The sequence below is a fragment of the Meleagris gallopavo genome, chromosome 3 (genome assembly GCF_905368555.1).
Source record: "Meleagris gallopavo chromosome 3, MGAL_WU_HG_1.1, whole genome shotgun sequence".
Taxonomy (NCBI): Eukaryota; Metazoa; Chordata; class Aves; order Galliformes; family Phasianidae; genus Meleagris; species Meleagris gallopavo.
The window spans coordinates 86,326,569-86,338,366 of NC_139406.1; the positions used below are offsets into that span (position 1 = coordinate 86,326,569).

Consider the following 11,798-nt stretch of genomic DNA (forward strand, 5'->3'; position numbering starts at 1 on the left):
ATAAAGACAAACATGAGACTTTAAGTATAATTATATAACCAATATGCAGGAGGAAAAGCAAAATTATTAATGAAGAAAGAGAAGAATGATGTTTAGATGATTACTTAAAAACTGTTGCTACCTACTGTTACCTGTCAAGTCCAAGCTCAGCTTCCATTTGTTTTTCTTTCCTATCCTTTCTTTCACGCATCCTTCTTTGAGCCTCTTCTTTTTCTTTGGCTCTTTTGAGAAGGTAAGCTTGTTCCTGTTGTCTGATTTTCTGTTTCACTTCTGGATAGTATTGAAGTGCTTGAATTCTCTCTGAACGTTCTATTTCTTTACTATCCAAATACTTCCAAAGGGAAGAAAAATCCATATAAATACATGAGAAATTTTAAACATATTCAATCAAATAAATCCATTAAACTGCAGGTTAACTTAATATTCATTTCAAACCTCCAAAGCACTATTTAAGAAACAGTATATTTAAAAGAATTAACAGTAAATTTCTATTTAGATCTGAAAAAGTGTTTGTGCCTAACAGTTGCCTTTTGCATCTTCTCAGAATTTTACTTTGTCTTATTACTATGGAGTAGGAAGGGTCCCTTCAGCCATTTCTGTTATTTTTTTCTGATTTTGATTCAGCTCATAGAACTATTACAAATATATTTCTTTAAATGTGTTCATTTACTGCTGACAAAGTTAGTTGAATCTACTCACATTAAGGAAAGTAAGTGTCTGTGCTTCTCCAAGGTAAAGCGTGAGTGTGTACTTGGGGTCATTTTCAATGACAGGAAATCATTAGATCAGTCCCCGCACAGAACCTCAATCTCAACATATCTATTTACAGCAGATGCAGTATAGTGCATTTTCATGTCAACTTCTACCCTTCTATTGCCTTACACTGTTGGTATGGTATATAACATCAGTACATTATCAACAACTTATTAACTTTCTGAAATCGTGACAATATTTAAAAAAATATATTTAAAAAAATATTGTCTGTATAAAAACAAATGAGTAAAAAGCCACAACTGTACTGTGTATTTATCTTTTTGGAACTTCGTTAAAGCATCTCCAATGAAAATGATTTATAACTTTAAGAAAAAACTGTGGTTTAATCAGAATTCTTGAGAACAGATTTCACTTTCCTGAGGGCAGTACGAAAAAGATTCCTATTTTTTCCTACCATAGGCATTTATTTTGTTTTGGATTAGTATGGTTAGTCAACAAAGCTGGTTATTGATTTGTTCATAGAAATAACAATAAAAATCTTACTTTTAATTGATGAAGTGTTGCCACCACAAATTGTCTATAACCTTCAAATTCAGTGCATGGATTACCCACTAGAAACAGTTCCTTCAAATGTATGTTATATTTTAGGGTTTCGACACTGGACAGTTCACCAATGAAATTTGCTGTCAGGTCAAGCTTCTTCAGTTCTTCACAGCCTATTTGAATTAAAAAAAAAAAAAATCATTCAATTTGTTCATAACATAAATGCTCACGACACATACACACAAACATACAAACACATATATGTACTTGGGTACTAAAACTGATACCTGCATTTGCCTTTTGTATAATAACTTCATCCTGTCAAGATACATCTTTTACAGGCCACAAGTAGAAGACTGACTCACAGCTAAGCTTCAAGAGATCAGAATATTTATAGAAAGAAAAAAAATCTTGATAAAATGGAAAATATAAAAAAATTACTCTTGGTTTCATGACTATAAGAACTGTGTGGTCAGATCTTGTATACTAGTTATTAAATGCTTCATTTTCCGACAAGATAAAATTCAGCTTTAATAATCTGATCATGCTGGTACTGTTCTCAGCTGAAGTCTTCTCCACATGGCTAAAGAGTGCCTAATTGCTTCGGAAGAGCAGGATGACTTATGGGTTTCTTTTCTGTGTAATGTTAATCTTAACTAACATTACCAAAGTGTTGATAAAATGTTTTCTAAAAATCCACTCCAAGTTGAGATCAAGTTTTGCACTTTATGGACTCTGCTATTGTTATGAATATTTTATCACTGATTAAATTGCAAAAACTGGTGAGAAAGTGGTGTGTTAACCAGAAACACTTATTATAATTAGTAGCACTAAATTTGCTAACAAATTGATCTGGGAAATCTGGATCCAGAATTTATCAGCTACTCCTTTTATCATAATCTGTCCGTGAGTAATAACCTTGGCCTAAGAGTAAAAAAGTTCAGCTAAGAGCAAATTCAACTTCTGTGCTCATCGTTTTAATCACCTCTTTTCCTTTGCAGGTCTACTTGGCAAGTATTCTATGCATAATGGAACTGAAAGAGCATAAACAATGCAAAATGATTTATTAGAGGATTAAAACAACCTCAATTTTTGCAAGGCTCGCTCCCAATGTTTCTGGCATCTAAGTAAATGACAAATCACAGTAGTAAATAATGCAGCCTGCTAGAGGAACTTAAAATTTGCTGGCATGAAAACAGATGTAAATTTCTCAACAAATTGCCAAATAAGTAATGCAGTACATATTTCTGCAACTATTTGTTTATTTTTCCATTTGATTTAAACCATTCTCTTGAATCAGCATGCATATGATTCAAAAGAAAATAAAGCAAAACAGCTTTTTTTTTTTGTCCCCTTGCTAAGGTCCACATTTTATATACTGAGCAAACTTGACTAAGCAGAATCGAGGAAGAAAAAGGAAATAAGTCAAAAGTCAAAAATGTTTAAATAGTACGGAATGTATTTATGGATGGCTCTAAGTCTTAGGACTTGCTCATGGAAAACGGTAAATCCTTGGACAAGCAATTATAGTGACAGGCTAAACGATTAAACAGAGATAATATAGATAAAATTTTATGTAAAAAAAAAAAAAAATTGATCTGAAAACCTCTATGAAAATACTCCAGACAATGGAACTTTTGTACAATGTAGAATGTCCTTCTGTGAGACTTTTGATTGCTGAAGTAAAGATGACTGCTGGATGACAAAAAGAGATGCTTTTTACAGCCAGCATGGTATTAAAAAAAAAAAAAACAAAAACAAAAAAACTTTGTTCTAGATAAGCTGCATAACAAATGACAGAATCACAGAATTGCTCAGGTTGGAAAAGACCTTAAAGATCATCGAATCCAACCACAACCCAACCACACTACCCTAACTCTAACAACCCTCCACTAAATCATGTCCCTGAGCACCACATCCAAACGGTTTTTAAACACATCCAGGGATGGTGACTCAACCCTCCGTGGGGAGCCTATTCCAGTGCTTAACAATGCTTTCTGTAAAGTTTTTCCTGATATCCAACCTAAACTTACCCTTGCACAACTGGGACAATACCAATCCTGTAAAGATTCATTAAGTTTTGATTCCTATTTTGTAAAGTATTAAAGAATGGAGCTGTCATAGCTAACAGCACTGGTAAAAGAGTATGCAGAGAGCAAGTTAAAATGCATTTGAGAAACAACACTGACAAAACTTCAGCTGTAAGAACCACTGGCTACAAAGAAATACTGAAACACTGCACACAAACCAGCTTCTTCTGACTGTAAACACAGTACGTTTATTGATGGGCATAATTAATAGCTTCCACTTTTCCTTACAGTAAGTCTCTACTCAAGTTTTTCAATAAGAAAAAGCGAAGTAGTTTATTAAAATATCTTACCTTCCAGATTTTCAATTCTTTCAATATTGTTCAAAGCAACATTTAAATATTCTAGCTTCTTTAACTTGCCCACATTTTCTGTAACAAAGCATAGATCCATTACTTCAGTTTCCTTCACTGAAAAGGCATTATTTTTTTACTTGTTTGCTTAACTTCAAACAAACAATAAAGCAGAAAAATGGGAAGGACAAAACTGAATTTGTATTAGACTGCCAGCCATTAATATTTTAACACTTAAAAAGATGAAAACAGGATTTCTATGAGAAGTATATGTTAATATTAAAAAAGAGGGAAAGCTATAAACACATTTTTTATGAAAACATCTATAATACCAGTACATAATGCAAGAGGACTGGCCAAAAGACATGGTGAAACATTTATCATGAAAGTCAGGAATGATTGGACCATATTTTGTCAAGCTTTATGAAACTGGAGTTTTACACTCATTTATATAGAAAAGATTGGTTTATTTAGTATATATTCATTTTCTAAAGGTCTTTTATCTACAGGGCTAATACAAGTAACTTAATCAATAAATCCATGTTATGTAACAGTTGGAAGAATTTATTCTGTTTTGAAATAAAGGTTAGACCTACTATCTAATATAACCCAAAGTTACTTAGCCTGCAATTTATGTTGCCTATAAAATAGTATGAGTTAATTCTGGTAAAAATGTGGTCTAAGAAGCTTCCTTTTTTGCTGGAATTCTTGAGGCAACTTAAGTTTTTAGGAAAACCTAAAGATGTGTTTTAATTCCTGACATTAGAAAATAATGGAGGGATTAACAAAATAGGTCATGTCATTTTCAACTAGGATTTTCAGATGTGCACGATCAATTGAGGAAGCAGCAGTGGGCTGGCCCACAATGGTGGGTTAGCCATTATCTTTTCTGTTTTCACTCTAGTCATAATGAATACACAAACACGTCATTCTGACAGAAGTAACAGCAAGTGCAGTAACAATCAACTTCAAACTACGATGCCTTTCTGCCACAAGCCTAAAAAACAACCTTGAGGCATGTATTAGCATTTTGGGAAATAAAACCTTATCTAATAATTCCCTTTGCCAGAGCTCATGCTCCTGTGCTAGTAAGTTTGCCAGTCTTGTTTTTCTGTTACACTGTCCTTCACTGTCACACATCTGCCTACAACAGATTTCTAAAGCTTTATGGTGCTACATGGCCATGTACTGAGTGAAACTGTCTTAGCATGCAGCATTAGTGCACTTACTACAAAGAGGCACAGAGGTAAGGCTGGATAATGAAAGAGTTGTAGAATTGTTCAGATTGCAAGTGGTTTGGGATCTGGAGGCTAAGCCATTTGCAGAGGAACCAAACTAAGCTCAGCAATGCAGAAGGGTTGAGATCCTAAATGCTTGCATGCTTCTTCAAAGAAGCTTAGCTCCCTCAACTAAGCAGAACTGGAAAACCAAGAGGAAGTTAGGATTACAGCACCTTGTTGTCCCTGAAACAATCACACATTATGTCAGAAGCATTCTGTGTTTGACACTGCACAAGATTTCAGTGGCATATGGGAGAATTCCTTTTCTGCATTCAAAATAAATATTTACACAGCATTCTATAGGCTTTCTTTACAGAAAAGCAATATGTAAACCCTAAACACCACCTGCATTATCTAATGTATCATTCTTCAGAGTGGAAAGCGCTGAAGGAGTGCAGTACTGCTTGATGTTTGTTCTAAGAGGAGAAAAGGATTAGAAAGTTGCTTTAATCATAGGAAACGTATGGTAGTATAAGGGTACAAGAGGAGGTACTACATCACTTTGTTTCAAGCCAAGAATAAATACAGTAGATGATATATCCAGGAACATTCCCTGATAGATTAAGACAATTTGACAGAAATAAATGAGTGAAGCTGTTCTTTATTAAATGTGGTGATTTAAATTTATCCATAGTGTCACTGTGATATAACTGGAATATGTACAATGACTCATTTAAAGCTGCAGGACTTCTCTTTCTACAGGCCAAACATAAGATAGCAGGCAGCTCTCAGCCAAAAACAGGACCATTTTATAATCTAGGATCTAAAATGTATTATTTTCACCATAAACTATTGAAATTAGCAGGACCACAATGTTTGCTCTTTTATTTCTGTCAGAATACCTAGCATTTCCTCCTTTGTATAAGGGGAGTAGAGGAGTAGTAAACTTTGCCAGTGCCAAAGTAACTGGGAAATGCAAATGCCATTGGAAATGTGACACACAGGTCTGAGACACAACTCTGATACAAGATACATGCTTTAACTCATGATGCAGTTCACAGACTTCACCAGTCTCGGGTTTTTTGAAGATCTGACTGGAAAACCTATCCAGTGAAGTCAGAAAGTTTACCTCACACTCTAATTCACAAGCTGTGCTGACTAACTGCTGTACAAAATGGCCCTGCAGAGGCAAACAAGGAAATTCAAGCAGAGGAAGATTCATCTAACTGATACAGATCGTGTCTACAGTTGAGCTACTTCTCTGGGCTCCTCTATAATCGATACAGAGAAATAAGTTATTCAGGGTGCAATTTGTCTTGACTTAAATTGGCTGTCTAAGCCAATGAACTAAATCAGGCTCAAAAATATGTCTTCTTCCTAAGGGAGGCTCCAGTAACTGGCTAAGACATAGATGCCTAGAAATCTGAAGACATGAATTCTACCACTTGGTTAACTAAGACCTTGGAGAGGTGTTTTCTCCATTCATAGATGATGAAATTAATTTCTCAGCAAGGATTCATGTCACGTATTTTGCTGTATATTTTCTCTATGGTATTTCTATAATTGCAATATCTGTGTGCATTATATGAGTAAGGCAGTGTAGAACACAATGTTATCTTGTGTTTTCTTCCCCTTTATAGAAAAGAGCCAGGACTCATTCATATAGCTTGGTGGTTTTGCTTCTATGCATATGGATACCTTGCAACTTGCTAACTGACCAGTAGGCTAGTCTGATCCTAGAATGGTGTTAAGGGTTTCCTTTAAAATAAGAGATACATCCTAACAGAGGCAGTATAAAATGTACAGCTATGATATTTTGATATACAGAAGTGTGCTTGAAACTAATGTCTGTGTGTTCTGCATCGATACATTGCTGTCTACTTCACAGTGGTTTACTTCTTGAATTCAGTACTGTTTCTATGAGATATGAGCACTGACAAAGGAATAAGATAGGGTCTTGTGCCTTAAGCACAAAATAACAGAGAGAAAAACAACTTTTTTTACTCCAATTTTGATGGGATAGAGCAGCATAAAGCAGTTTAAAAAAATCTCTCTCTTTGGGAGAAGATTACTCCACTCTAAGAAATGCAGATGTTATCAATACAAATATTCCTTAGGAATTTCCTGATAAGCTCCTTCAGGGCAGCTTGGAGTTGAGAAGATTTAAAGCCTTTGCTTCCAAATCACAAGCATAGAATTTCACCCTAAAACTCTAGATTGTTTTTTCTGCCTCTTAAGGAACTTCAAAGAAATATGCTAATATCATTCCTGAACACTTCTGATTTTCCATTCTTCATAATGTCCTTAATAATATGCTTTAACTTTTGGTTAGCTCCAAAGAGGTCAGGCAGTTGTACTTTGAAGGTCCCTTCCAACTGAACCACTCTATTTAATCTATACAGTATCTGTAGAATCTATGCTTTTCCAGACCAAGGCTCCATGTCGTATCATTCTATGTGTCTAGCAGACTTAAAGCTGCATCACAAGAGCACAAAACATAGATCATAAGGAACTGCACCTTCCCGTGGTAAAGGAAAGTCATTCAGACTTCTCCGTAAGTTGTCTGTAATTCTTTATGCACAAAAGCAATTACTATATCTGAATGAAGGTTATTTCCATCTGAACAAAAGCTACTATATGCATAAAAACTGAATTGAAAAATGAGCATGAGGACAGCTAGTTCTCAAGTATTGCAGTTCATGGAATGCATTGAACTGTCTCTGTTACAAGGAAAGGATCTTTGAGTTATACCTTCACATACAAGTTTTTAACCAATTAAGGTGTTCTACACTTACATTCTAGAGACTTGTATTTCAATACTTTTTTATTTAAACTCCTGCAAATTTCTAAGCTTCTTAGAAGTCTGCTAACATGAAAGGGAAATAAAAGCTTATGGGAGCAGAATTGGAAGGAACTTCTCTGTAATTACACACTCCACATTCCATGAAGAATGATGCAAAAGATATACATATATTTCTTATTATGCATGCAATTCCATTTAATAAAAAACATATCTAGAAAATGCTTACCAATTTTCGGAATTAGGTTATTCTGAAGATAGAGAATTTTCAAATCCCGACACCATTTGTCAAGGTATTCTAATTTTTCTATTTCTTGCTGATGTAAAGAGATTTCTTCCAGTGAAAAAATTTCACAGTTATTATGTTCTGCACGTCTTCTAACAAGATCTTCAGTGACTGAAAAAATAGTTGAGGTCATTGGAAAATATCTCCACCACTTGAATTATGAACAATTTTTTAGATAATTAAAATCTTTTGTTCCATCATACTAAATAGATACTTGGGACAAGTATCAACAAAAAGAAGTTCTGCTATAAAAGACAATTGTCAAGCAACTTCAGCTCACCCTGCTATAGTGAGAATAGTTTGTAAAACGCAATTAAGCCAAGTCTAACATTTCAAAAAATCCATATAAAAACTGCTGAATCTTCCATAAAAGTGTCGAGCAAACCTTGCTTGAGGCAAAGCTATAACTAATTCATGCTTATAAACGTTTGTGTTGGGATAATATGTAATCCTGCGTATTTTGTAGGCACCAGCAGTGCATTAGCAGCAAGCAGAAGATTTTCAGTGGCTGAAAGACTCTAGAAATCTGGCTTCAGAATTTTCATATAGCAATGTTTAGTGCCAGGCAATCTTTCAAACAGTGAAAAGGATCTGTATAATGAAGATAAAGAAATTATATGAGAACTAGTGCTCACTCTTGAGGTAGATGTGATTACTTTGTTTCCAGTCCACTGCACCAAAAAAAGCACTAGCATTTTCATCTCTTTGATAAACAGTGAACTACAGTGAAGTACTCATTAAAAAACAGGACTTTTAGCAAATAAGCATAGATACTTACTCATATTTTAAAAACCTACAGAAGCCTAGCAAGCCTTTCAAAAATACTCTGAAGAAAAATAATAAAAAAACATATAAATACAGAGATCTATGAAAACCAAATTGGTCCTGGCATGCATTTATTACAGATATTCTTTCACTGCTTCTTTATCTCAGGGAGGTTTTGATAAATGGTCTGTCTTTATTACTGGAACAGCTGCACGCATTCACATGAACAGGGCTGCTAAAAGCCCGGTGATCTGTGCACCTGTGTGGCCCAGATTTGTGTGTGTCAGACAGCTCCTCTATCCATAGCTTTTAGGAAAGTGGCAACATAAGTTTTGCACGTTACATTTTTTTGCAAATAAGCAGAGTTTAATTTCCCTTCTTTCACCCAAATTTCATCTGATTTAGATTTATATCACGTTTACAGATATATGGAGTTATTTATCAGTGATGCTGGTATTGATGCAAGAATGGATCCTGTCTGCATAGGAAGCATGTTGGGAAAGGTGAGCCCATCCCCTTGAATCACTGTCGGTAGGTTCGCTGCATCTGAAAAACCATCTTCTGTTCAACAGCAAATTGATTAAAGCTGATTAAATTATTAGAGAAAATAGAAACATGGCAGTAATCATGACTAAATAGTATCTACAGAAAATATTAAAAACATCAGCATTTCTAATAACTTACTTTACAAGCATGCTGGAAATTACAGAAAAGAATGGCCTTCTTTCCAATGTGTCCAGTGTCAGATCTTGTAGTGACAGTATTTCCAGTGCAAACAGCTGCTTTTGAGCAAGAAAACAATATCCCACGATCTGCACACTCACACATTGGAGACATCTTTACGTGCTAAACCCTTTATAAAAAAAAAAGAAGTGACACAAACTATTCTGGACAGTTTTATTACAGCCAGATTTCCATTTGCTGATGATTGTGGCAGGGAGTACGCAGAAACACTCATTTTCAATACATGGTATGCAAGGCAGAGACAACCATTCCCAACAGAACTATCTATTTTGGGGTCTTTCTGTAGGGAACAGAGTGAACATTTAACATTCTGTATGCTACCTATATATTTAGGGGGAAAAAGGGAAACAAACTTGCAGAAGAAAACAATAAATATTGAGGTAAAGATATAAGGAATGGGGAGCAAGTGCGAGGAGAGGGAATATGGTAGCTGGGGAGTTGGGAAAGGAGGGATGGGGTCCGGAGGTGAGACGGAAGACTGTGTGACACTCACTCCGCACCATGGCTGCCCGCAGCTCCCCGCCGCCGCCATTACAGGACGCGCCGCGCTGCCATGGCAACGTGCAGCGCGCTGCTGGGCCGCCGGCCTTGTGCCGCTCCCCTCAGCACGGCCTCAGCTCTGCCCGTGTGTCTTCTAAAGCTGGAAATGCCTGCACCATTTATACTCCAAAATGACGATGTCAATGAGTCTGTCAGTCCTGACACTTTACTTCGGCATTCAGATATGAAATATTTTCCTCAAGCTGTATCTTCTGTCTATCCATTGCATGATGTCCTTGTCACCTCATTTGCCCACCACATTGCTTGCAGGGAACATCGTCCCAGCAGGTCGCAGTCTCAGAAAAACTCTTACAACACTATTTTAGGCATGAATCTGCTCAAATAGCTGTGTGAAATATGCCACGCTGTGTACATAGTTATTACAGCCCCCTGCAGTGTTCTGTGGACTCTCACTTGTTCTTACCATACTTAAACTTCACATTCAATGTGTACCTTGCAACCAACCTAGTGAGTCAGTCGTGGCTGGAGGTCTCAGTGACATCAATTCTTATGTAGGGGATTTCCAGCTTTGCAGTCAACATAATGTAATGCTGCTTCATGTGCTTGATTAAACAGGTTCCCAACTGGCAAAGTTACAGCAACCTAAACCTCGAAATGGAGGGGATGACATGCTTCAAAACATCACTTCACAGAGTCCTTCAACTAATCCTGATATGATGATAACCATTACAATTCAGCAATGAAGTAATTACAAGTTTATGTATTCTGTTCATGCCACATCATTCCTCGGTCACAATCTTGTAGAAGCCACAATTGGTGACTCCAAAACTTCAGGTACAGAACATAAACTGGTACAATTGTAACCAAATCAAGGTGTAAACATCAGCATGCACCACAAAACACTTAGTTAACCACAACGTAAAGGTTCAACCAAGCCTAAAGCTCATCTAATATCAGAAAAATCACGTACATTACAAATGTTTAAGAAAGGATTTGTGTTTTTTTTTTTTTTTAATCTTCATTTACTAGGTCACTTAGCTGGGATGTAATCCATGAAAATACAAATCAAAATGTAACTTTCTAATTTTGTTGCTATTTAGGGGGTAGTAGGAGCAAGGTGCCATGTAGTTAAAGCTACCGAGTTTTGTGGAGGCAATGAGATACAAAGGAGCGAACTGAAGTTTATGCACTTTGGTTTGTAAGTCCCTGGCATTTGTCCCTGTCTGAGAGGACATAACCCACTAGCACTGAGGACAAAGATTCAGACAGAGCTGGTTGGACTGCACTATCTTGTGGCTACGAAGCCACAGAAACAAAGGCTGAGGACAAGGTCTTTTGCTGTCTACTCATTTATTTCATATCACACTGCAGGCTCCTTCAAATAATAGCTTTTACAGCTGTGACTTTTACTAGAACTATTAATTTCTGACTTGAGATTACAACTCACATTCAAGGTAATTGATAATAAGAAGAAAAATCTCATTCTTTCTACATCCAGTATTTTAAGTGCTGTGTCTACACTGCATTGCACAGAAATACCCAAATTATTTTGTTATTCTAAAACCCTGCTGTTTTGTTTTTTTTTCACAGCTCTAGACTTGCATGCTATTACTTTCTCATGCTCTCAATAAGCTATAAAGACCAATTGGGTGTATGAAGGGATGATGCTGAGATTGGGAAAAAACAGAGGAGATTTTGTTTTTGTCTTTTTTTTTTTTTTTCTCATTACCTGAATGAATTTTGTGAAATCATAGAATCGTTTGAGTTGGAAAGGACCTTTAAAGGTCATCTAATCCAACTTCCCAACATTGAACAGGAATATCTACAGCTAGATCAGGCTGCTCA

The 11,798-nt window shown here is 36.0% G+C and overlaps 1 protein-coding gene across 3 annotated transcripts in view; it reads right to left on the minus strand.

Moving 5' to 3' along the window:
* DNAAF11 (dynein axonemal assembly factor 11) overlaps positions 1-10,073 on the minus strand; it is a 30,348-nt gene extending 20,275 nt beyond the window's left edge. For 2 of the 3 annotated variants that reach the window (XM_010709403.4, XM_085221700.1), the window contains exons 1-5: positions 9,946-10,073; positions 7,887-8,054; positions 3,638-3,715; positions 1,258-1,430; positions 132-331 (exon numbers count right to left, since the gene is read on the minus strand). In XM_010709403.4, the coding sequence (XP_010707705.2) occupies positions 132-331; positions 1,258-1,430; positions 3,638-3,715; positions 7,887-8,054; positions 9,946-9,955 (629 nt within the window). In that variant the 5' untranslated portion in view covers positions 9,956-10,073. Of the gene's footprint in view, positions 1-131; positions 332-1,257; positions 1,431-3,637; positions 3,716-7,886; positions 8,057-9,438; positions 9,557-9,945 lie in introns of those variants that run through there. The other variant, XM_085221701.1, reaches the window with a different exon arrangement.
* Between the last annotated feature and the right edge of the window lie 1,725 nt (positions 10,074-11,798).